This window comes from Poecilia formosa, unplaced genomic scaffold (genome assembly GCF_000485575.1).
Source record: "Poecilia formosa unplaced genomic scaffold, Poecilia_formosa-5.1.2 Scaffold15, whole genome shotgun sequence".
In the NCBI taxonomy this organism is placed as follows: Eukaryota; Metazoa; Chordata; class Actinopteri; order Cyprinodontiformes; family Poeciliidae; genus Poecilia; species Poecilia formosa.
Genome location: NW_006799954.1, coordinates 4,201,394 through 4,227,490, shown reverse-complemented (window position 1 = coordinate 4,227,490; position 26,097 = coordinate 4,201,394). Strand labels below are relative to the sequence as shown.

Below are 26,097 nucleotides of genomic sequence, written 5' to 3'. Positions count from 1 at the left end.
ATAAGTTAAATAGCTAAAACAGTAGACTTGTGGATTGAATAAATAAATAAAAATTCAGTGCATTCACTTGCCATTCAGAGTTATCAGTTTGTCAGAGGAAAAAAAAGCCTGGCTATTGTATAGTAAAGTGTAATTGAATTGACTCAGTATGACTAAAAGAAATGCATATACAAAATGCTTTGAAAACCATATGTCATCTTGCTACAGTTATGGATAACTTTGTCTTGGTCTGTCATATAACGTTAAAATGGAAAACACTGAAGTTTGAGGTTTTAAGGTTTCGAAATGTAAAAAAAAAAACAAAGGAGATGAATAATAAGGCATCGTATGCCTGCGTGGGTCAGGGTTATGACGTCGCTGAGGTCAGGAGGACTTTGCTGTTTTCTGCAGCTTTCTGAAGGCTTTATATGGTAGCATAAGCCTGAGGATGTGTGAACATAATAGCTTAATGGAAATATGCTTTTACTTACATAATTCACAAACTTAAAAAAGAAAATCATTTAATATAATGTCCTTATGGGTTTGCAAAAAAAAAAAAAAAAAAAAAAAAAAGACAATTGTCTTCAGCGATTTCATGTGCACCTTAATTGGGCCTCTGCCAGTGTGAACAGCAATCATGCTGCCTGAAGCAGTGTAGACTCTGCACTGCAGAGAGGGACATCCCCTGCAGGGTCTGCCTGTACCACCCCTCCATATGGTGGTCTGTTGTGTGCCTGGTGCCTGGGAGGTTTATCAAACCCGAGAGTCCAGTGTCTCGATTTGTGCTCCATTGTGGCATTTTTCTTCCTGACCCATCGTTAGGTTACACATGACTTACCAGCAGGATAGAACAGCAGCAGCCTCAAGCAGATGTTGCTCTGCCTGTGGTGTGGTACCAATATGAGTTAATTTTACATCCCATCCCATATTGTAGAAGGGGAAATGTGCATAAAGGATAAAAAGAGGATGTTTTTAATTCCCTATCATTTTCAAATGATGTGTTTAGTGGGTAATTTGAGCTATCAATGAATTAAATTGGACCCCTGGAGCCTCTCAGGCTCTATGGTGCTTAGATAGAATTTGAAAAATTAATATAATCATAATAAACTCAGAAATCATATCCATAGTGACATATTGTACTTGAATAAAAACATTATAATTTATTCCGAGTGCAGTTTTGTTGTATTCAATGTAAGACAGGGAAAAGTTGTTTTTGTCCACTTTTATTCTTTAATATGACCAATATTTCTCATATTCAAGTGTGTATGAAAAAAAGTCACTGGTTTCTTAAAAAGCTAAATACAATAAGCATTAGATCAAGGCACATACAAGACTGGCCAAAGGGCATAAAATGCACTTTGGTTTTTCAATTGTAAAGAACCGTTAACTTCAAATTGTGGCAACAAAAAAAAGTGTCCATTTGGAAAATAATACAAAATAATACTCATGGGGTATTAAGGAGTCACTGACACGGTGGTAATTTGTATGAAAGCCAACAAGATGGGGCTTTTTTTTGGCCTGTAGACTAGCATGACGTATGGTACATAGTACTAAAGAATGCCGCCATTGTCATTTGGCCATTCTACAAATAGAGTAGGTGGTAGTGGGGGATCTTATGTGTCAGCCAGACATGTCTACTTAGTTAAGGTTGATGTGCTTTATGCCCTGTGCTGTGGCCTACAATCCTATCAGATACATTGGAACCCTGCTTTGCTGTGTTTTGTCTACCTGTAAAACAGAGCAAAATAACACACCCAGCAAAGCGGAAATAATAACATCATGGCACCTCATTTTTAGTTATTCATAACCACACATTAGGTGAATACTTGAGTAAAATTCTTGGTCCATAGTAAGTGGAGACGGCTCGTCTCTGCTCATTCTTTAAGATGCTTTCACGTGCCTGCTTGGTGAATTGGTCGATCATCTGTGCCTTACATTACTTGCCTTGTCTTTTTTTTTGCCTTTTTGTTTTTCTAACAGCCACAAAGTTTAAAATAATGACCTGTGCTTATACTACAAGGTTTCCTAAAGTCTGATTGTTCAACACAGCAATGAAAACCCACTTTCACAGTTGACAAGTCATCATATCTTAATAGAACACAGAGTTTCTTTAGTCGGTTGGTAACCTTAAGCAAAGGAAATACAGTACAAATTACTACAAATCCCTAAAATATAGAATTGCATTTGATAGTTCAGTGACAGCCTGCAATTGGAATCTTCTCAGTCTTCATAAAATGTTCTTAAATATAAATTATATGGCAAATGTACAGAACATTGCTCCCTTAGTCTCATATATCCAGTGTTTTGTAAAAGTCTTGCCGCTCTGTTTTAGTCACACACTGCTCTTGGATGTCTGTGTGCATCATCATGAATGGGAATGATCTGAATCTGGTATTCCACTGTCTCTGTAGCTCCTGTTGTTAATGCTGTTCTCATTGTGTGGACTTTTATATAAACTTAAGCCATTTGGTGGGAAAATTGTGTGTATCACAAACTCCTCCTTGGACACGGGCAGATGATTTATAGGTATCATTTGAAAAGAAGTTTCTCTTATCTCCAGAATGGAGTTGTCCTTCTTGGTGCCAGCCTCAGCGTAGTCGTCCTTTCTCCGTCGACCTTTGTTGTAGGTGCAGTTCCTGGAAAAAAGCGACCCATTCCTGTGCACATACCAGCACACCAGTGCCAGCATGATTATTGCCAAAAGAGCCACAGCCCCTCCGATAATGGCAGCCAAAGGCAGACTGGAATTTTTATAAGGCTCTTTTTCCTGCTCTCTATTTAAAGTTGTAGTCGGTTGGTAGGATTTGTGAGGCCCGGTCTCTGTCTCGATGCAAACGGGGGTCTCATCTGACAGGTAAATATTGCTGGTCTCCATGGGAACCATACATATCCTATAGGCGGAGTCTGGCTCCAGTGCAGTGAGCAGATACTCTGTCCTCTCTCCCTGCACAATGGTTTCAGTTATGGAGCCAAAGGCAGGGCTGTGTCCCAGCTTTAGCCAGCTGAGCCGCAGGGCAGTCATGGGTTGTGACACTCTCCATGATATATGAATTGCATCTGCACTACTTGATTTCACACTGATGGTGATGATCTTTCTGCCTGAAGTGCTGGTAGTACTGTGGTAATTCTTACTGATGTCAGGCCCTTTCACCACAGGCCTTCTGGTGACAAACGATGGCCACTGGGGCTGTGACGGGTGTAAATTGTTGGAGACTGTGCTGGTCTCGTATGTGGAGAACAGTTCTGAATCAGCACAGTCAAACATATCTGTGGTCAGATCTTTAATAGCCATGCCTTTGACCTTATCTGGACCCTGGCACATGAAACCACGTACATTCACTTTTGTTGGCAGCGACCGCAACCAGTCCCGCACCCATTTCATCCTGCAAGTGCACTGCCACGGGTTGTTTCTCAGCAGAAGATGTGTAAGATTGTCCAAATCTTCAAATACACCCTGTGGGAGGCTACTGAGGTTGTTGCCAGATAGGTCCAGACGATACAGCTGCCTCAGGTAGGCAAAAGCCCCAGATGGCACCCGGTTTATGTGATTATCTTGTAGGTGCAGTTTTTCCAAACTGGTCCCTGGGAGGTTTGCCGGCGGTGAAGTCAGGGAGTTCCTCACCAGTGACAGCTCAGTCAAGTTGATTAAGTTGATGAAAGCCATTTCTCCAATACCACGGTTGTTCAGCAGGTTGCCATCTAAGATTAGTCGCTTCAGATTGATGAGATCTTGTAACGATTGCTCTGAGATGGACGAGATGCGGTTGTCGTCAAAGCGCAGCTCCTCAATGCTCATTGGTAGGCCTATTGGGATGGTACTCAGGTGGTTTCTGGAGAGAAAAAGCAGTCTCAAGTAATTACTGTCCCTGAAAGCCCCCTCTTCTATGCTGACTGCTGACACAGAGTTATCATCCAGGTGAAGTTCCTCAATGTAAGGAATCTGAGCTAATGAGGCATGGGTTATCATCCGGACGTTATTCTCCTGCAGGTGGAGCTCTTTTAGTCCACGTGGAAGATTAGTTGGGAATTCATCCAGATTGTTGCAGTAAAGATAGATCTTCTCCACATTTACCAGTCCGCGTAGCTCTGTGGGGATGCCTGAACTCTTGATGCGGTTGTTTTGCAGAAAGAGCACTGTAGCATCCAGAGGCATCCCTGTAGGTATTGATGTCAAGCCTCGGTCATTACAGTATATGAAGGTCCCGTCACAACGACAAGCTGAGGGACAAGAGGCAGAGGTGACCAAGGGGTTTGCTAGACCCAGCAGCAGCCCAATCCTTATTAGGAAAAGGACAAAGGACTTGCAGTGACGTAGCATCTTGAAGGTGTGTATCCTGGCAGTCTAATCACTCAAAGGGCCCTGGGGAAAAGAGCAGAAAAAGCAGATTAATGGACAAGGCCCTGAGAGAGGGAGCCAAATTCCAGTTTTTGTAATTGCTGCAGGTTTGAAAAGCTGCCTACAGCACTTTCTTGATTAAGTAACTGCTGAAAGAATCATTTTGCATTTTTCCGTTTGACTGATATGAACTGATTATGAGGGTTAGGGTCGTAAGGCCTATCTTAAGGTTTTACTTTTTGCTTCTTTAGCGTTCCCTGGAATTTGTTTTGTCATGCAAGTTTTCAGGGTAAATTGAATTTTAAAGCTCTGTGATTGAAAGAATGTCTTAAGTTTTTAATCACAACTTACTAAGTTTTAGATCTTTCATAATGCATTGAGTCTTGATGCAGTGGTTTGCTTTTATTTAATTTTTATTTTATTTTTATTTTTTTTGCAATTTGATGTCTTGGCTATTACAAGTTTCTTATAACTCTGGGTTGTAAAACCTTTGCAAATTGAGTTTTTTAAGTTTTTATTCCCCTCAATGTTGGTAACGTTGGGACAGTCGATTAAGACTATGAAAATAAAGTAGTATTCCCATTTTAATCAGCCTGAGAATACATTGGGGTTTAACTGTACATTCACACCCACATTTCTTTATCTTTTTAAAATAGGGATTTTGTGAATAAATCAAAAAGACTCTAAGCAAGTTTTATTTACAATACCTGATTTAGACGAGGCTGTAAATCCTTTCCAGCAAAAGAAAAATCCAATCAAGATTTCTTCTTAAATTTGTTCTTATCCTCACTGAAAGAAAAGGTTTGTCCAAAGGGAGGGAGGATGGGTTCTGGTGATATCCTGACCTGGTCAGTATTTGCCAAGCTGATCCTTGTTTGGATGATGACCTCTTCTGTGTTGTCAAAGGCTCATTCTTTCAATGCCTTTGCCATGGCAGATAAGCTTGCAGAAAAAGCATCCCTTGTTGCTAAAAAAAAAAAAAAAAAAAAAAAAAAAAAAAAAAAAAGAACATGCACCCTTAGCTGATATTAAAAATCCCAGCGGCTGTTGCTGTAGTCAGGTTCAACAGCCATAACAGCCCCTAAGGTTTTTCTTGTGTTTTTATAGAGATCCGTGAGTCGGATGGCAAAGAATCCTTCCTGCCATCAGGCTCGTCAGACATGATGGGTTGACACAAAGCCGGTCTGAGCCATGCCAATCCCCTTGGCCACAGGCTCAATCCTGGCCTGTTTGCTTGTGCCGACCGTGCTTTCAGGTAACCCAGAATCCTCTGCTTCCTTGTTGAGCCAGTACACACATTAATCCAGGGCTCAAGATCTTTTTCCTGAAGCAGATAACCAGTGTCCCCTTCTTTCTCTAGAGAGCAATACGGGATGAGTTGCTGTTCCTGAAAGGCCCAATCTCCCTCATGCATCTGCACCTCGAGTCATCATGGCCTCCTGGAACCTGGGACAGTGCTCTGAAAAAAATCACAAAGATAACATTTAGTGGAGAAAAGCTCAAATAACAAAATATTGGGATTTATAGTAGCTTTCTAGCTAGTATATGAACATTAGCAAATACTTGCTATCTAACTTTAGTATGTTCCGAAGTGTTCAATATTTATACCTGAAATAGTAATCTTTTATAATTATAGCTGCTTTTACTATTTTAGCTAATATTGGAATATCATTTATCAGCTAATAAAATATGATAATAAACAACATGCTATTTGCAGCTCCTCACCTACTAGCCAATTCGATCATAATAATATGGCAATTGATAGCAACATGCTAATGCTAGCATGTCAATATTTTTCATACAAGTCTTGCTTTTTAATTGCAGCGGTAGAATCCAAATTCCTGTTCAGTTCAGCACAAATGTATGTGAGATTTAAATCGGGCAGTAAATATTTATATACAATATACAGTATTATGGGTGGTAGACACATTTGTCACAAATTTCTCTTTTACAAATGTCGTTAGTAATACCATTTGTACAAAAACTTAGTAATTAATTGAATAATAGTATTATTATAACACTCAAGCCAATTAAGTTTAATTTTGATAAATGTTTTACTGAAATTGACTGATCAGCTTGTTTCCTAGTTGATACTGATTTCAGTTTTTATTTTATGTCTGACCTTCCAAGTTTAGCTTTAGATCAACCAAAAAAATAAATAAATAAATAAATAAATAGAATTATTTCCTTTTTGTTAATAAAAGCTGAGGAATAAAAAACGTTGGACTTTGCAGTTTAAACATATTTATTGGATAGAAAAACCAAATATTTTTGGGGTACCTTACCAAATTTGATTTATAGGTACATTCCAGTCTTAAAACCACTTTACAATGTCACATTCAAAAACCCCCTCTTTTCCTGCCTTTTAGTCCATTGACCTTTTACTCCCAGCTACTCTAAATAACCAAATCTTTTCTATGGAGATGGAGGAAAGAATGCTTGTGCATGCAAAACACATCTGTGATCTAGACCCCAAACTCAACAATAGGGGAGGGTGGAGCTCATGTGCCCTTCTCTCTCCGCTTCAATGCATAGCTGAGCTCTAAGTATTTTACAAGAGAACCGGTCCTGTGATTAAAAATAAAGAAGACTGTCCAAATTCTTTTGCGTGAAACAAAAACGGATCCAGTCAGAGCTTAGTGTAATTACTCGCGCTGTGAAAGGCACCAGTGACATATGAAGTCCATTTGAATTTCATGTTAAGCAGAGGATGGGTGTTGCATTCCACCAGGCTGCTCCCAGCTACTTCGTGTGACCCTTCACGCCCACCTCATCCTCTGCGTACACACACCGACTGCCGTTTTCTGTTCACGAAAATAGATTTCCTTCACCAAAGAAAATGTTACGTTTCCTCTCAGAACACAATAGCTCCGTAACTATCCGCGTGCCCTTATGCCTGCTACCGTGTGCTGTAAAACATTCAAAGGTAAATTAGAAACAAGAAGCCCAGCCGTTTAACAGTTGTAACCCCTGACAAGGAGAAGATTAGGGAATTGAGAGGCTTGTAACTCGATTACAACTCCTGAGATGCTGTCTCATAATAACAGCCCCCCCACGCCCCCACCCCCTTCCTTCTGTTCCATCTAAACATGGGCTCTCTCTGTCCAGTATTACATTAGTAGTAGATTAGAGTCTAGGGAAAAAAAGCACCAGATGCGACCTCCAGTAACTTGTGGAATAAAGGGAGTCTGATGAGAGGAAAAAAAGATTAAATACAGTAATGGAGTTTTACAAAATGGCAGGATGGTAGAGGGATGTGACATATCGGTCTCTTGGAATGAACTCTTAATGCGGCACTTTGTTGAGCTATTTCAATAGAAAAAGATTCTTTTTCTAAGAAGTTCTCCATTTGATGAATATTGTTAAATATGTAGTTTCATTTTAATTGCTTGGAAATTTAGCATTTTACAAAAAAATGTGTTCTTTTTTTTTTTTGTTCCATCAAGCAAATTTTGACTTCTAAGGTTGTGCCATGGATTCATTCATCATTTATGGTACACCATAGAGTTTAGACATGAACGGGACAACGTCAAGAACTTATGCCGAGATTTTAAAAAAGTTTCTGTGTCAAAGCTGCTAAATTTTCGGCTCCCTTTCCTCCACTTGTTGCTGCACCCTGCCGAAGAGCTAACAGAAAGAATGCTCTTACAATTTTCTCTTAGTTGCAGAAAAAAAAAAAATCAATTTAGCCTATTTGGAAATAAGTCAGCTTGCTGTGAAAATGAATTGTGTAAACCAAAGAAACAGCATTCTTACTAAAACTATCTGGAGAGTTACAAAATTTTTCAGATGTCTGCCTTTGTTTCAAAATAACCCTTACAGTTTATAGTGGTATTATATCTTATGTTTGAACAGCAGGAAGGATTGTTGCTGTTATTTTGTTTTTATCCTGCCATAATAATTTTGTGCTACCCATGCCGACCTCTGTTTTTTGCTTATTTTTTGCCATCAGAATTGTTGGAACCTTAGGTAGCAGTCTAGCTTAGGGTCAAGGTGTAAAACAAAAAGGGGGCAGTTATTTAATCAGATGGTGATTATTGGTATGTTGGGTAAGTTTTTTGCTTAATTTAACAGAGCGTGTTCAGGCCTGGACACGCTCTGGGAAAAGTAGGGGGATACTTTTCTCCCCTACTTTTTTTTTTCTTTTTCCTCCACTCATCGGATTTCAGGAGAGAGTGGCCCCTTTTCATTGTTTGCTCCAAGGCAAGCATGTAGACCTTGTAGCCTCACAGAGAGGATCGGGGCTGGTGGGGTGGGGTTATAAAAATGTAAACTTTTTATTAAAACTCATCTCATTTAAGCAGTGAATCAATCAAGCATTGTTATTGCATTAACCTGTCATAAATGGCCCTTTATTTTGCACATTTATTTACATTTTGAACGGTTTTTGTTTTTTTGGAGCAATTGAAGTTGTGCCAAATTTTTTTATTTATTTATTTTTTCTTTATTCTTTTGTGATGGATGCTTTTCTCCATCGTTTTGATAAGCTCTGCCAACAGGAGAGTGGGATTTCACTAGCTCTTATAGAGTGGAGTCTGCTTCGTTTAATCTGAACTGGCAAAGTTAAATTGACCATTGTGGGGGGAAAAAAATGGGCGCAAGTGTGTTTACAGGGAAGAAGAGCAGAAGAGACATAAAGCTGGACACTGATAGCCATTGTGAGCAGAATACACACAAATGTACATTAGTCTGAAATAACAGAGACAAGGCCTCAATGCCCTGGAGTCATGTACTCCACAAGAAATGCTACAAAATACCTCAAGCACAAACAATTTCATGCCTGTGTAATTATTGCAGAACATGATGACTTTTACTTTAGCAAAATACTGAAAGTTTTGTAGGCTTGCATTTATAGAGGAAAGAGCTGCATAGAAATTGTAATGGCTGGCTGTTAAATTATTCATGAACTCTGAAATTAATTTTGAACCACAGTAGAGCTCTCCATTGGGAAATCAATTCTGTTATTATGTTGTTCTGATATTCACTCTAATTCACAATACTATTTCGAATTATGACTGATTGCACAGGTATGAGTTTTTGTTGCATCTGTGATTGGTTCAGAAACGTGTGCATGTGCAAAATAGCGCAATAAGCTATTTTAATGTAGGATTTTTTTCAATGGAAGTGGACAACATGATTGATTTATGAGTATTATATCATTAAATTATAGGCACATCTTCTAGTAATGGACAAGTAAAAGTCTTGAAAGTCAGTTTGTCAGTTATTATTTGAAACTTGTTTATGTGTTTTATAGGCAGAGTATTTCTTATTTCTTGGATGAAGACATCAGGGTACCTGGCAGGGGTCTACTGTGCTGCCAAATCACAATGGAACGTTCATGATCCTATTCGAAATCTAAATGACGCAAATTATACAACAACAATAAAAAAAGCAAAAACTGGGTGAAAAGAAAAATCTCTGAATGTTTCACAGATTTGGTATGTGGCCTCCTGGTGTTATCTCTAAATAGGCTGAACAGATGATACTTTTGCTAGCCCATTAATAACATATAGGCCCGAGACAGACGGGGGTCTCTCTTTTGTAGCTGGCTGAAAGGAGAGATCTGCAGCAGCTGCAATTGTTTTTCCCCACATGGGGGTGGTAGGCACTGCGAGATGAAATGTATGTATGTGTGTGTGTGTGTGTGTGTGTCTTTGACAGCAAAACCCAAGACATGAATGCTTTTCTGCTAAGCTGCACAAACCTATCTCGGCTCAGGCCGGACACCTTTCCCAAAATAAAGGGATTTGTTAACCTCCCCGCTGTTCTATCCGAGGCACTCTCACAGTATTTATGGTTTTCTCCCAACTTTGGATTTCTTCTTGACAAAATGTGTGAAATTTGTTTCTTAAATCTTGGAAAACCTGGTAAAAGATACACCTTAGTGGCTCTGTAAAATATGAAAGAACTGCATTAGGTTATTTTAGATTGGGGCCTGCAGTTCTGCGACCAAAATATACATTTCTCCACATGAAACTGGGCATAAGTGTATATTTTATGCGTTTTTTTTTTTTTTCTTCAACTAGATTATTCCATCCTTTGTGACCTGGTTAGCTGTTAATCTTCCATATGAGTTCCCTCTGAAAAACAACTGACTGGGGACTTTAGCCTCAGGCAAGCTATCAGAGAGGAACTGGGCCTGTCCTCATGACTGCCATGTTTAACCAGCTATCTTTTTCCATAATGAAAACAAGGGAAACCGCAATTGCTTTCCATGAGAGGACAAGCAAGAAGTTTGCTGTGTGCAGAAATGGTGCACAGCTTGTGCACAGCCTTGGGGCCATTATTTAGAGCCTGGATGACCTTATCGTCTCATGAAGATAAAAGGCTCTGTTAAATTGGATTAACAACTGTCCCTGCCTCGGTGTTGCCAATAGGCATGCCGCTATATTGTATTGGACTAATAGGATGAATATCAGTTTGGATGAAGGGAGAATAGCGCCGAGTTGGTTTTAGTTTTAGGGATATGTTCCTGTGCTAACGAGGTTGTTGTATTGCAAGCGTGCAATTTTGCGAATGATTGTGCTTACCTATATGCGTCCTGATGCGCGTAAAACTTGCATAAATTTGCGCGTTGCATTGCACGCCTTTCTAAAGCATATAACTAGGTTATGATGACAGTTTTTTTGTTTGTTTGTTTTTTTTTTTTCGTTGGATCTGGGCTAACAATCGATGGACATACTCCAGACAGCGACGGAGAACGAGCGTTTAGGCGGCATACAGTCTCCCCAGCTGCCCCTTCATGTCCAACTCCGCGGGATCTGCGCTGCAATTTCAGGAGCGCACCGGGGTGTCTTCTCAGGCTGCGACACCGAGGGGTTGACTGTCTGCTCCAGACAGTCAACCCCGCTAATCCCCTCCAAGTTTGCATATTCATCCCAGACCATTCCCATGCATACACGCGCCTCTCTGTGCAGTGCGTAAAATCTGGAGTATTTGCAAGGAGCGCAAAGATTTGCGTTGTGCACTAGTGGTGCCGAGACTAAAATGTGATTGAGGGGAAAACAATACTGAGTTGGTGTCTTTTTTTTTTCTTTTCTTTTTTTTTTTTGTCTTTGTTAGAAATACAAAATTAAAGGGATTTTGTAGAGATCGCAGCAGCAAGTGGCAGGCACCGGGGGGAAAAGGCTTGAATTGGTGACATAAAAACATATTCTCTGTGCTGCAAAATCTGTGCAGTTGAAGAAACGCTTTTTGTGTTTGGGGAAAGGTTCGCTCACATTTTTTTTTTATTATTATGGATATAAAAAAGATTCGCGCCTGTCAGTATAGACAGGACCCGGTATTATTCGCCTGGAAAATGGGAGCAGTTCAGATTCACGCAACTCCCGAGGATTCTGCATTACTTTCAGTTAGTCGAAGGGAAAATCCAAAAGGCAAAAAGAGAGAAAAGGGAAACACTTCCAACAGGACTGCTGTACCAGCAGAAAGATTACTTACCTCTCAAAACAACCAGCAAAATGAAAAGTAACAGGTATCCTCTTTAAATGCGGCTCAGAAGAGGGACAATAAAAATAAATAGGAAAAAAAAAATAATCCAATCCAGGTTAATGAAAATTGAAACGCAGATCCAAGTGACGAAAACGAAGAATAAACCCTCCTAACTCACACAGATTAAGAGCTAGTTGGAGTTTATCTGTAGCAGCACTGCTCTGTTTTCAGTGGCAGCCCCTCTCACACAAATACACAATCAACTGGCTGTGAGAGGACATGGGCGCAAGTGTGGACCTCAGTACAAATGTGGAGTTGTGTGCGCCTCTAGCTCTGCTTCAATAGAGCTCTGATGTCATCTGGGGGAGGTCCTTCCTTCTTTTGGTCTCTCTCTCTCTCTCTCTCTCTCTCTCTCTCTGTCTCTCTCTTCCTCTCTCTCTGTCTCTCTCTCCGTCATGGTCTCTGTTTTGGTGCTTGAAGATGCAGTTCCGATTAGGCGCACTAGGGGGAGTGGAGGAAAGAGGAAAAAGCAGAGATTCACTCACCATGTGCCACAAAAGTCAGAAGAGGACCCCAAAAATACAAGCATATAACATGTGTGACAATGTTGATAAATATTAGAAAAGCTATTATTAGCTGTGTCACTTGATCTAGAGAACAAAATCAATTTCAGGTTTCCATAAAGGATGTCATCAGTTGTCAGAAACTCTGCAAGGGGTGTTTTATCTCAGATGTGCTTTTTTCAGTCTTTGTACAAATAGACAATTAAATGAGTTAGTGTTTTAAAAATGAAAATACCTGAAGGGCTAAATAAAATCTGATTATTTTTATTTTTTTTTGTACATTGACAGCAAAAAGCTATTGTCTGATGTTGGACCAGAATAGTTTGTAAGAAATTATGTGCACATTCTGTCAAATTATAACAAACCTTTATCCATTCACCCATCCATTATCTTAACTTATCTTTGCAGGATCTGAAGGAGGGGGTTTAGTGCCTATCATTGAGATTTTACATACTAAGCAAACACAAAGTAGAGTAATTGTGAATTGGAACTTCCCCCCCCCTCCCCCACAAAAAAAAACAAAACAAAAAAAAAATAAATGTGGCATTTATTTTTCTGCTCCATTTTACCTTGATTTTCCTAAAAAGTCAGTGCAACCATTTGCTTTCAAAAGTCACCTAATTGGTGTGCAATTTAATCTCTGTATAAAACCAGATGTTCTGTGAAGCTTTGAGTCTTAATAGAGAACACTAGTGAACAAATGGCATAATGAAGAACATTAGTCAGAAACCAGCCAAAAGGCCCATACTAACGCTACTGGAAAGCTGCAGCGACTCACAGCTCAGGTGGGAGAAACGGTTACCAGAAAACAGTTGCAAGGGTCGTCTCATAGGGAGAATAGAAAATAGGTTAAAGAAAGTAGTTGAGTAGGTGAGTACTTGAGTTAGATAAGACTCAAGTACTCACCTAGATTCAAGTTCACCTGAATCTCGGTGAACTTTTCACCTAGATTCAGAACACTGTAAAAAAATAACACTCTCAGGCGCCTCATCCCACAGTGAAACATGTGAGTGGCTACATCATGCTGTGGGACTGCTTGTTTTAATTAAGGACAGGTGAAAGTTGACAGGAAGATGGATGGAGATAAATACAATCCCAGAGAAACCCCGTCGGTGTGCAGAAGTTTTGAGACTGGGATAGATGTGTCAGCAGGACAACAATCATAAACGCATAGTAAGAACTATAATGCAATGGCTTAGATTACATCTTGTGTGTTAAAATGACCTAGTCAAAGGCGAGACCTAAATCCAGTTGATGTTGTACATCTAATCTCCTTGAGTTTGAGCCATACTTGAAAAAAATGTCAACACAAGAATAGCAGAGATGCTTGCAGCTGTAAGTTTAGAGAACGGTGGTTGAACAAAGACTTGACTTAGAGGGCCTGGACACAAAAGCACACCACACTTTTCAGATTTTGATTTGTAAAACATGTTTGAACACATTGTTCCCTCTCTTTGCTACAATTATTTTCTTGAGTTTGACAAAAGTCCCCAAGACCAAATTGTAACGTGACAAAATGTTGAAAGTTGGTTTGTACAGCTGCTTATACAGGCCTCTATTTATGAGCCTGCATTTAGATAATTACAAATAAGTGCATTAATACAGCATGGGCGTAAGCTGCTTTAACATACCTGAAGTGCCTCTTCACCTTTATTTGATTTTTTTTTTTCTTTTTCTATTTAGATGAAGCCAAACAACAGGTTCTGCTTCCCTTTGGGTCCAAAGCAGAGATGAGGCGGTCAGGGGTTTTACAGAAGAGTGTCTGACCTGGCCAACACCCTCTTAGCCTGCGTCATCTCCTGGGTTTTCACCCATCTGGCTGCATGACAAGTTGGACCCCACAGTCCCACACATTGCGTTGCCATGCCATGTGTTTATTTCTTGTTGAATGGCATCATTTTGTTGATGCCTGTAGAGATCAGCTCTCTGAGAGCTGTAAAATTTCAAGTGAGAAATTTTAGACTCCTTCCTTGTTTGTCATCCACCGTTGCCTTCGATAATTATCTCAAACCTTTACAATCCGGCTTTAAGTGCTTCGAGGGTCTGCATTAATTTTCAGTGAACGCTCAGATTTATTAGAGAGCTTTTGTATTCTCTTGCTGTGGGGATGCAGAAATATCTTTCTGTTTGTCACGACAGGGATGCTGCTCTGTAATAATTAATGACATCTTTAAAACGGGAGAGAGAAAAAAATCACAAAGAAAAATCTCTTTCTGAAGCTAAATTGGAGGCTCAGTAATGAAAGGAAAAAGCTGGCGTTTTGAAAATGAAGACCTGCTCGCAGGGTATCTTGGCGATAATATATGCTGAGCTATGTTCATGGGGTGTTAAACAAACAAGAGAAAAGCTCAATGGCTGTCTTCATCATCCCGTGTTCGCATTTTGCCAGGGACAGAATGTGATCCAACTTCAGCCTCAGCAGCACAGGGTTTAGACCATGATTGCCGTCTTAACTGGAGTACCTAATTGAACAGACACTTAAGCCCGGAGCATCTGCCGAAACTACTTAGACCTCCACTGGAGGTTCTCTGATTTGTTTGCTTTCCAGCTGGAGTGACTCTCACTTTTGTTTGCGACACAATGGGATTCCAGATTCCTTCCTGGCTGCATGCTATTAATTTGTTAACTAAAGCACATGTTTAAAAAAAAAGAGGAGAAGCAATTTCTTAACCTATCTATAATAGCCCAGGTGTTGTCTGTCAGAGACTTGAGGGCGATAAAAGGTCAACCTCGGACATCCTGGCCTGATCCGTGTCCTCCTTCCATGGGGACGGAGTAGAGAAATCTGTGTCTGACCTCAACATGTCTTCCTCTCCTAAATCGACTGCAGACACATCTGTCAGCGACTGGTGATTGACCCCCCTCTTAGACGTACAAAGAGCCCCACTGGAGGACGAAGGTGTTGGGTTTCTGTTATCTCAAGACTGGGGGAAATCTGTTGCCCCTGTTGGTCTTTTGTTGAAGGGGAAAGGTGCTCTCCTTTCCCAAGGACATGCTCCAGTCTGTCTGGCTACTTTTAGTGTTTAGACAATTAAGATTGCTTCCTACTTTGCTGTGAAGCTTGATTTTTCTACCTTTTATAGTCTAGTTTCTGCTTTGTCTTTATTATAATACTCTGAACCTATTTGTTTTGCGTCATCAAATGCATCAAAACAGATAATTGATTAACTTTGTTTTTGCATGTGCTACAGTCGATACGTGGGGGTTTACAGTTGACTGGCTGTGTCCTACTTTCCTGGACTTTTCTGCGGGACACATGGACACAGTTGGATTTGTCCTATGTAAGCTCGGTGTTATGGCTGTTCCTGTTATAAAAAGACAATAAATCCCAAAACCGCTTTGAGGCTCATGAGGGAAAATGGACCGATTGCGCCTCCTGTGCAGCAATCCTCTGGCTCGAATTCATTATTGACATTAACATGTTCTTAACCAATGCCAAATTAACAGGAACATGTTAAAGCTAGCTGCCAAAACCCCCGCTTTGTGTTTAATTTACCTTCTGCTCTATTTGCATATTCACCCTCAGCAGGCGGTCGTCGGTGATCTTTGCTTTGGGCCTTTCATTTCTGATTTTTTTTTTTTTTTTTCCATCCAGAAAGGCAGCTTGTCAGAATCAAAATGGTTTAACTTTGATTTGTGCTGTTAGTTTTGTTGCCACATTCACATTTTTGATTTGGAAAGGATGTAATCAATGTGACATGAATGGAGAGAGCAAAAGCACAAGTCGGTGAAAGTGCAAAAAGACCACGGATGTCGGATTTTATGGATGTGAGCCTGTTTCAAATGTAATTTTTGATGCCAAAATAGTTGATAAAGTGAGCTTTGACTGATGGAATTTGAGTCTTCATGCATATAAATGCAGTGTTGGCTGGGTTAAGGCTCTAGTCTTTTCTAATGGAAATCCCAGATGTGAAGGATAGGATGACCCTTCTTCATTTTTAAAGAACCAACAAAAACAGAGACTACATGGGGCATCCTGCTGCTTAGAGGCCTTAGTCAGCACTCATTCGGGACGTGGGTTCGTAGACAAGCAAAAAACCTTAAATCAGCTGTTTCTCTTCTTGTCTTTTGTCGGCTGCTTTTGTGGTGGCTGGTGTGTCGTCTGCTTAGATGGGGAAACATGAGGCTGAGAGAGCATCAGACTAGCTCAGAAAGGGGATGGTGGCTATTGGACTTGTCAACCTCCGGGACCTCCTGTCGGTTAATGACCCAAAACACAATGCTCTCTGATCAGATTAGATAGAGCACGCTTCCCCCACGACACTAATCAGCACAATAAAGGAGATAAAAGCTAGAATTACCATATAATGTTTTCTCAGTTGAGCGTACATCGCCAATATAGCTAATTGAAGCCCGCCTTTGTCCTGCTTTGTAACTGGTTTACTACTTCTGCACTAAAATGTGTTTGGCCAACTTAGCATCTTTTACCAGCTGTAGTTAAACTCTCGCATTTATCTTTTCACTGGACTGAACATGTCTGCGTAAATGCTGACACACACTTTAAGACAACATGCAGTATTCCTTCAGTATGGTGCCTTAGTCCACGGAGAACACATGTATGTGTATCTACTAAAAAGGTCAATTGAAGTTTAGAGTTGTAAGGAGAGGAAGTTGGTGCTAATGTTATCGAGGGGAACAAAGGCCCTCTTGATAAGATTAAATAGATTATACAGTACCTCATGGATTGCAGTGTCTTGTTTGCTAGCTCACTACAGGAAGTGTGAGTCTTAGGCAAACGTATTGCCCCAACAGGCACAACTGACATCACATATATCAAAGTCCTCACTTATCTTTGACAGACACGAGGCTTGCACCGGTCGATGTTTAGAATTTTGAACAAGAGACTTTTCAAAACGTTTTTAGGCAATTGTTGCTCTTAAAGATGCAAATGTGACACAGTGATTGTTACGCATGGTTGATCGGACAAGAAGGTGCATCCAGAAATTAAAGATCAAAAGCGTTCTGTTGAGTTCTTTTCACTGCAGCTTGTCAGTTTTAAGATTTGCTTTAATACGAATCACACAAATTAACTAGTGACACCCCTTGGACTAGAAAATATCTTGGTTAGAGTTATATTTCACTGGGTTAAGGTCAGAGAATTAAGAAAACTCTGAAATGCAACCTGTCTGATAACATGAATTAGATCTTAATTGGAGCTGTGGTGAACCTTTCCAGGAAAGCTCACCGCTGTTTGGGGTCCTTTTCAAGGCATTTTTAATGCCGTGCTGAGCTGAGCTGACAGAGCCTTTGGTGGAGGGGAAAAGTTCCTGAAGAGCAGCTGAAACATTACTTATTAAATTTTATAGCCTTAAAAATAAGCTGGAGAATAACACCACTGGTGAGTTTTCTCTTTACAGGATTCACAGGAACAGCATTAAAATATGTGATTAACCAAATTACGAATAAATCATTTAAAACAGTCCAGAAGCATGTAGCATTAGCCTAACATCTCAGCACAAATTAACGAAGCAACAGAGTTGCTATGTCGACGTTTGTGGGGCCTTTTTGTGAATCCGTCTTAAAAACTGGGAATCCGGAGCTTTTAATTTCGCCTAAGGATATTTTCAGGCGACACTTTCAGCTGCCCCTACAAAAATGTTGGCATTCATGCCTCACTGTCTGACAGCAGTGCTCCTTCGTACATCCCAAGTGACTCGGATATCAGATGTCTAGTCTGCAGCCAGGAGCCACGTTCAAAGGAGCCCCTACAGAAAGAGGCGATTGGGAAATAAAAAAGACCGGTTGAAGTGAGGAGACATCTATGACTCACTTGAAAGAAATATTTGTAAAGCACCCACCCACCAATTAACAGCAGCGCGCAAGGTGTCTGTGCTGGAGTTGTGAATGACACATTTTGAGCATAACTGAAGTAACTGGAGTAGAGCCTTTTTATCCCGCTGTTGCCGGGGTGATTTTAGGTTAACATTCAACGAGACCTAGAGTGTCTTAGGTGTGCATTACACTGTTGGCGCATCAGATTGCAGAGAGTTCCGGTTTAATCTGCATATACATAAAATGAGTTAATCCTCTGTGAGGTTTTTTTTTATTTTTTTTTATTTTTTACTTTTTTTCCCCCTCTGTCTCTTCTAAAGCATGAGACCTTCCCAATTGTAATCTAAAAACAACAACATGAATAATTTACAGTATTACAGTTATGAACCAATGGTCTCATGATCTCATTTAGATCTTTTCTCAAGGTTGACTAGTAACAACTCCTTTAATGTTGATAGAACATTTTATAGACATGTTTTTTTTCTCTGCTTATAGTTTATTAAAATACATAGAAATACAAAAAATATCTACTACTAAAGCAATAGTATATCCAATACAAACTCTCAAGAATTGATTCGGTTCAGCTAAACAGCCACCATGGGGCAACATAATTTGATCAACTAAAGCAGGGGTGGACTGGACTTGGGCACCTGTGACCTAAAGCATCTCCACTGATGGGTTTCATCTTACCTTCACTGGCTTACAACAGCAGATTGCAGTGCAGGGAGAGAGTTTATCTTTCCAGATCAAGATGTTTGTCTTTTTATCTGTGCAAACAGGTGTCCTGATGTCATTACTCTGTTTTAAACAACCGTCAGCCTGTGGACTCTCTGTACAATACCGCAGCTGGTATTTCCAACGTGTTTATAGATGAAGTTGCGAACCACATGCATAAATTAAATGAAAAGACAGAGATTGTGAATGCAGCTTTGTGGAGTGTGTTATCATGCGTTTGCAGTGCATCTTTCACCATTAAAACAGGCACCAGCAGGAGGAAGACATAATAAATTAGAATACTAGCTCAGGGTTTTATTTTCCCACACCAAAATGAAGGAGGTTAAATATAGCACAAAGTTCCCATCTTTAAGCATAGCAAACCTTTGTAGCTGGCTTCTAGTTTTGATGCATCTTCAGGTTGTTGGTGGTTTTGTAAGCTTTAGTGAAGACCTGTGAAAGTGTGTTTTTCTAATTTTGGTAAATGGCCAGAAAATATCGACTGAAAATACATTTGAACCTTTCGACATAAATCAGGCACAAATTATTAGAAAATAATTGCACGTCATTTTTGTGGGAAGTTTTCCTTGTTTAAACCTCAAACATTGAATTTACTGTGCTACTCAGTACTGAAGTGAGGGTAAGCACCATGGTGATATCCAAAGAGCTGTCTGAGTCCCTAAGAATGAAGATTGTCATAACTTCTTAGTCGGGTATTTAAATGGTCTCGACAGAATTTGAACCATAATTCTGTATGGTTCTTTACCAAAAAGAAACATTCAAGACAACTGTCAATATGCCCAGGTCTTGTCATCCAAGCACGTTCACCCTCAGTGCAGAATGCAAGATGTTAAAAGTCTCCAAAGCCTTTAAAGGTTTTGCTACCATTGGTATATAAAAATATATGATAATCAGAAAAAAGATTGCACAAGTTTAACATTCAAAGCAGGCGTGCAAGGAGGAAACCTCTGTGGTCTCAGAAATGCATCAACAACAAAGGACAAACTTGGTGTAAACCAAATTCATCATTGCAGGAAAAGAATCTCAAACCTGTCACTTGTGTTTTTCATTTTTTTTATTTAGCTTTTCTGCTGCTGCTGCTGCTGCACTGAGCTTTTTGTTAGGTTGATGTGAACTTCTGAAGGAGAATATCCACAGCTTCTAGACACCGTTTTTACACTTTTTTTCTGGCCCTAAAATGATGCAATAGTTGGGTGAGACGAGGCAAAGGCTGAACTGCAATGTGTGACTTAAAGGAGAGAAAAAGAATAGCAGGAACATGTTTTTCTTCTTCCTGCTTTTAAACCGACACTTCAAAGACATCCAGGGTGTTTCAGGAAATTTAGAAGCAAGACGTGGATTGAGGAGGTGGTGTGTTGCGTAAACAGAAGTTCTTCCCTTATAGCCGCCATTTGTCACTTGGGCTACATCAGGATGCAAAATGTATACATTTTGAATGAAGCACAGGTGGGAAGAGCCGAGCTGCGAGATCTTCCTAACCTATTCTGCTGTCTGTGTGAAACTGGATTTGAAAGGGCAAGGGGTTCTCCCTTCAGATGTTTTGGTGAACATGTAAAGCTGCTTTAATTGGCTAACCAATAAGCATTTTTATATAAATAAAGGCCATCGTTAATGAGGAGACTGACCAGCATTTCCGGCTTAGAAACATTCATCACTTTGATTTTATTGTTTGTGTCTGTGGTCCATTTTTAGCAGTGCGTAATGCTTTGCCAGGCACTACCTTCTATATTTAAGATGCCTGCATTCGGAGTTGGCGTAGCGGTGCAGTGGGTGGCCCAGATGTGGAGGCTACAGTATTAATCCATCCAGGGTTCAATTCCCAACCTCAGGAACATGGCTGTGTGTGTTCCCTTTCTTTCTCTGCTCATTTCATGTTTAAAACAGTGTGAAGAAGAGATGTCAGAGTTACAAAACTGCACTGCTCCAACTACAGAAAAAGTACTTTATTATTATTTTTTGTCTTTGTTGTAGTCTTATATTAACTCATTTTTCCCACTGAGATAGCTAAAAAGCGTATTATTACTAGTGCCATTTATTGTGAAATACATAACATGAACATTTTACAAGGAGACTTTAATGAAATTGTTTGTGTTTATTATTTATTTATTTCTTACCTAGTTGACTTCTGAATGATATTCCTGGCACTAAGTTTTATTTTGGGATAAATATTGCATTGTTCTACTTATGAAGTACATTATTTTTAATGTACTTGTAAGATGACTAAAAGTGAAGAAGTTCAAGAGGTGCAGCGTGAATGCTTTACAGTGTAGAATTAGTCATTTTAAGCATGGTTTTAATGCTATGGAAAATTATTTTTGAAGAGCATTTTTTTGTTTTTATTTCATGGTTTGAAAAGTGAACCCCAAATTCTCCCAAATCCATTGAAGCGCAGCGTTCAACTCTTGCAGCAGCCGCCCCCAGCTCTCTCAGGATTGGGAAACCCCAGAGGAGGCTCCATTTAACCCTTTAGGATTAGTGCTCATGCCTACTTTAGCACCAGTAAAAGGGAAAACGTCTCAGCACATCGAGTCAACAGGGACTCAGGCTTGCTCTGCTTGCTTCCCACACTAAAATGGACAATAAAAAAAAAAAAAAAAGAAAAGAAAACGAGAGGGAAGATTCGGCTCTGACTTGAATAGAGTTGGATATTTGCTTTACCGTTTGCCCTTCCGCAGCCTTCACAGTACATTACTGGACCAAAAATACGAGGCAGTAATCTCAATAATATATTCCAAGCTGGTGTGTAGAGCTTTGCCTTGAATATTTTATCTGCATCAGTTAGTCCACTTAGAGTTGAAGGAAGGTTGCTAGAAATGGGGAGATTTTACCATTTGCATACCCTGCTAGTATTAAAATTGGGTTTATTTCAGCTTTTGCTGTGTTGTTTTCAGACGGCAGATTCTCGTTGTTCTTTCGTCTTGTATGCCTAAAAAAAATTCCTCCCATGTCCTTCAATTATTATTCTTACTCTGTTTATACTGTATCAGAGAAGGTATTTGTCAGCAGTGTTCTGAGTGGAAAGCAATGATGTAGAGAGAGTCCGGCTCGGTGTCAGAGGGCGTGGCATCTCTCACTGGGGTCCCCGGCTCTGTCAAGGCTCAGTCTATTGACTTTAGCCCTCGCTGACATTCCCTTGTGTTTGTCTAGGCTTTCATCACAGCTCTGTTCAAACAAACGGCAGCCACTGGAAAGACATTTTCTCGCTAACTCACAGGAAGACGCACATGTGCGCACACACACATACACACACACACACACACATGCATGGGACAGACTTTGATTGGACTTCATAGCAACAGGTGATGACCTAGATCAGAGTCAATGCCATAGCAGCTGTGTTGTGGGTTTCCAGTGGAGTTCTTGGAGAAATAACGACTGTTAAAGATATGAAATGAGTATGTCCTGCTGTCAGGATATGGCTGATTAGTACATTGTGGGGGAGTAAAAGCCTCCATTTCATTCTCCAATAGAAATAAAAAGTAGCAGGTTTACATCTCACTACAGTTTCTGTTTCTTTCCCACCAAGTCTGGCGCTGTAGTTCTTAGTAGAAAAAAGCTGGAGTGTTTCCTCCCTCCTTAAGCAGAGCAGCTAAAGTATATTGGTGCCTTCCTCACAATGTATGAAGATGGATAACTGACCTAACCACAAATTAAAGCACTTGATTTACAGGTCTGTCCATGTTTTGGCCTAATCCTGTCATTATAAGATATGGATCTTGTCTTAACGAATGAGATCCCAAATCCTTGGGATCTTCCAGAATGATCCGGGGAATGGGACTGATTCTAAATCGGCCACATTCTGAACCTATTTTAATTAGAGAATTATGAATATATGCAATAATAAGATTAATGCATCTACTTTTTTTTATAATTCTGCACATAAAACCAGAAAAAGTAATTTTTTATTGTTTATTTTTTAAAAATACACATTCTTTTTTGCCAAGGAAAATATGCCAGTAGAGAAACAGTTTGATCTAACACAATGTGCTGGTCTTGGCAACCACTACTAATTTCTTCCTAATAAAAAAACATTTAAAGAGTTGTTGTTTCTTGTCGACTTTATCAAAAGTAAAATTAAAAACTCAGAACCTACTGGAGGGACTATATATATATATCCCTTGAGTACTGAGAACTGGGCCTTGGTATCTCCTAGAATGAGCTCCATGGTGCTGCAAGCAAGAAGGAGGGCTGGACTTTCCTTCTGGACCAGGAGTTGCAACCAAACCTTGGACTAGCACAGAACAACAAATGGATGCACTGGTTTTGCATTTTGTACTGTAGCTGGTATGTATTGTTCAGTCAGCAAAGGAGGCAGCCAGCAGGCATTTTTCAGCCAGTCAAGCGGGACGAGTGTCGTCTACTGGTGTGGATCGGCGTCTGGAAGGCTTCCCAGGACTCCAGATTTCACGCTTGCAGTGGTGGCCACTCTAGTGGAGGAACAGATGAGACGCGTTGTCTGGCGAAATCACAGCCACCGAAAAGAAGGAGTGCTTACCGTCTCAACTCAGCTGCGATGTATGGAAGAGAGAGTTTTAGAAAACAGGTGCAACCCACACCTGCGTGTGTCCCGTCCACCTTTCTTAATTAGAGTTCAGCATCCTCCTAATGAATATCCTCATTCTTGTCTCCTCTGTATTTGTGCTTGTGTGTGTGGGAGCCAATAGGCTCAATTGGGAATTATCTAGCGGTCCCTGGAGAACGCCTCTTTTCTTCCTCTCTGTTTATCAAAATACTGTGGAGAAGCTCAGCGAACCCATTCTGATCTACTGGACAGTCACTGAGTCTCACTTCACACCTTCAGTTTTATTTCCCACTAAGTAAACTACATAAGCACTTTTTTCAGCAATAAGTAAGCCCCAGTTGCAAACTTTCTATTTTCTTAATTCTTTGCTGTGCCAGCAGATTCTCATACTGGTGCAGTGGGGAGCAACAGAGTCCCTCTCTGTCACCAGATCTTGCAGTGGGTTGGCGGGGATCAGTCATATAACTCATCAGATCTGAGGCTTAATGTGTCAGAAGTGTGAGCATGTAGAGGAGCTGCAATCTGTTTGATGTGCAGTCATCTGCTGGATTGTAATTGGGACTCAGGCCTCTGTTCCTTTGAATGCGCTCACTTGGAATTCTCTTTAGAGACTGTGTTTGATTTCTCTTATAGTCTGATGGTTAGAAGAGACTTTGCACTTGTCTAGCTGTCAGAATACGTGAGCCGCTGTCTGAGAAACTCTTGTGGAGATGCAATTGACAAAGTCCCAGCCAGTTTCTGTTTTTTGTTGGTTTTAACAAAGTTTGTTCCTTCACCTCTGAAATCTCTCGGGGTTTCTTGCATTACCTCTCTAACTGATTTTTCTCTGGCGACCCGGCTGAATTGCCTCAATCATCGTGGACCACCAGTCTCTGCCTTGCAAACACACATAGCTGCACAAGACCCCGGGGAGGTGTTAATATTAATGTGAGGATAAAACACATCAAACTCTTGCAACACTTCCAGATTTATCTTAGGTTTTTGATTGCTGTCTGGAGATCAGTAATCTTGTCACCTCTTTGGATAGGCTGAGAAAAGTGGAGTTTTGCTTATAGGTGATCCAGGAAGCCGCCGGTGAACTGTTTGGTTAGGAATGTGGTTGATGTTTCTGGTTCAGGATTTCTTTGGTCATCTTTAGTTCTTACTTGGGAACTGGACAGTGGCTATAAAAAGTCTGCACTTCTTCTGTTAAAATGCCAGGTTTTTTCTGGAGAATTACACAAAATATCTCTTGACATTATGTTTTACAGTGAAATTACTGTCACTGCTCTAAAATTGCAAATCTAGTACTTTAGCTACTTGTTGAGTTAGTATTTCAAATTTTTATACATGTGACCTGATGAGAGAAAGCAGACTTGTTTTAAACAACTGTAGTAAATAGATCAAATGTAATACTAAATGTAGTTATTGTAGGTTAATGAAGATTCAATTAAGAAGTTACTGCAATAACTTTATGATTAAACTGCAGAAAAAGCTAAGTTTGCAACCGATTCCAACTCTTGTACACTTATTTCAGTATGTAATTTTTTTTAGTCAAAATAATCTGATTAATTTGCACTTAGGCATGTTAGAAAATGTTCACATTGATAATTGCTACCTGAGCAAATAAATCCCAATTTGAAAGTTTTTTTCCCCTTAAGTGCTGGCCATTGCAGGAGAGGTATTCGGCCAGTTCAGGTTAAAGATAAGAAAAACTTTTATTTATAACAGATTCAGAGCTGCATAACTCTTTAAATGCTCTTGATTCACTTGACAGTTTCCCTTCAGAAAATTCATATTGATCTCTGAGGTAAACAGTCTGCCTATACTTATTGGCCAAGTGCTCAAATTTTAAACTTCTGATTGTGTTGGTCGCCCACTTTAATTCCACTTTGTTCCACAAAGTGATTGCAGAAACAAACAGTTTTCCTCATTAGTTTGTCAGCATTTCTGTGGCTTCTAAAGGTGCCTCTTCTGCTTGATGGTGGCCATGGTGAGAGTAGATGTAATTGCTAATTTAGCTAAAGTGTGGAGAAAAGCAAACAGAAGGAAGAAGCTGAAATGACCAGACTACATCTCTTTCCAGCTGCCTAATCTACTCAGGTAATTCTCCTCAAACCCACTGAGTCCATGCGAGCGATTGAATTTCAATGAATCTCTGATGAGATGGGGGCCAAAAAAACAAGCCTCCCCTTAGCACTCAAATGGATTGGCAAACAGATGCTCGGCCAAAGTGACAGGTGATAAGTGCTCTGGCAAGCTGTAAGTGAAATCTTTATGCATGTCTCGCTGTATGTAGCGTTGCTGTCAGAGCCCATCCCTCATTCGGTTTCTCTCGTTTGCAATGTTTCCAGTCTTTCTTAGCTCCAGAATTGGCTGCTCTTTCTCACTGATAAAAAAAATAAAAAAATAAAAAATCTTTGACCTTTCAGATGAAGCGTTTTAACCTGTCTACTTAACAAGGTGCAGCAAAAATCTACAAAATATCAACTTTTGGTACTTCATTATTTTTGACCCTTCTAGCCTCTTATGGTAATTTCCGATTGGAGTAGATCTTAATTTGTACTTAGTTGAGTCACAAAGCTTGATAGGTGCTCTTGTTGTTTGATGAAATGAGAGGAAATTGCACTCAGATCAAAAGTTAAGTTGGTGCCAAAGGGTAGAGTTATCTACCTTGTTCATGGACATGTAATACTTTAAAAATCAGAAAGCTCACTGTTTAGATGTAATCCCCAAGTATATCACAGTAATCCTCACAAACAATATACTTTGATAGAACA

The 26,097-nt window shown here is 40.0% G+C and overlaps 2 protein-coding genes across 2 annotated transcripts in view; one reads left to right on the top strand and one right to left on the bottom strand.

The window, feature by feature from the left end:
* The window catches only part of macrod2 (mono-ADP ribosylhydrolase 2), a 479,923-nt gene that overhangs the window by 79,408 nt on the left and 374,418 nt on the right, over window positions 1–26,097 (top strand). The window lies entirely within an intron of this gene.
* On the bottom strand, window positions 1,187–12,083 carry flrt3 (fibronectin leucine rich transmembrane 3). The gene is made up of 3 exons (XM_007546308.2): window positions 11,756–12,083; window positions 5,023–5,774; window positions 1,187–4,339 (listed from the first exon to the last, which is right to left on the bottom strand). Exon 3 carries the CDS (start codon window positions 4,295–4,297, stop codon window positions 2,345–2,347), a length of 1,953 nt encoding a protein of 650 aa, XP_007546370.1. The 5' UTR covers window positions 4,298–4,339; window positions 5,023–5,774; window positions 11,756–12,083; the 3' UTR covers window positions 1,187–2,344.

Bases quoted from the DNA above. Each gene is read 5' to 3' on its own strand.
- flrt3 (XM_007546308.2), bottom strand. From the start codon at position 4,297: ATGCTACGTCACTGCAAGTCCTTTGTCCTTTTCCTAATAAGGATTGGG.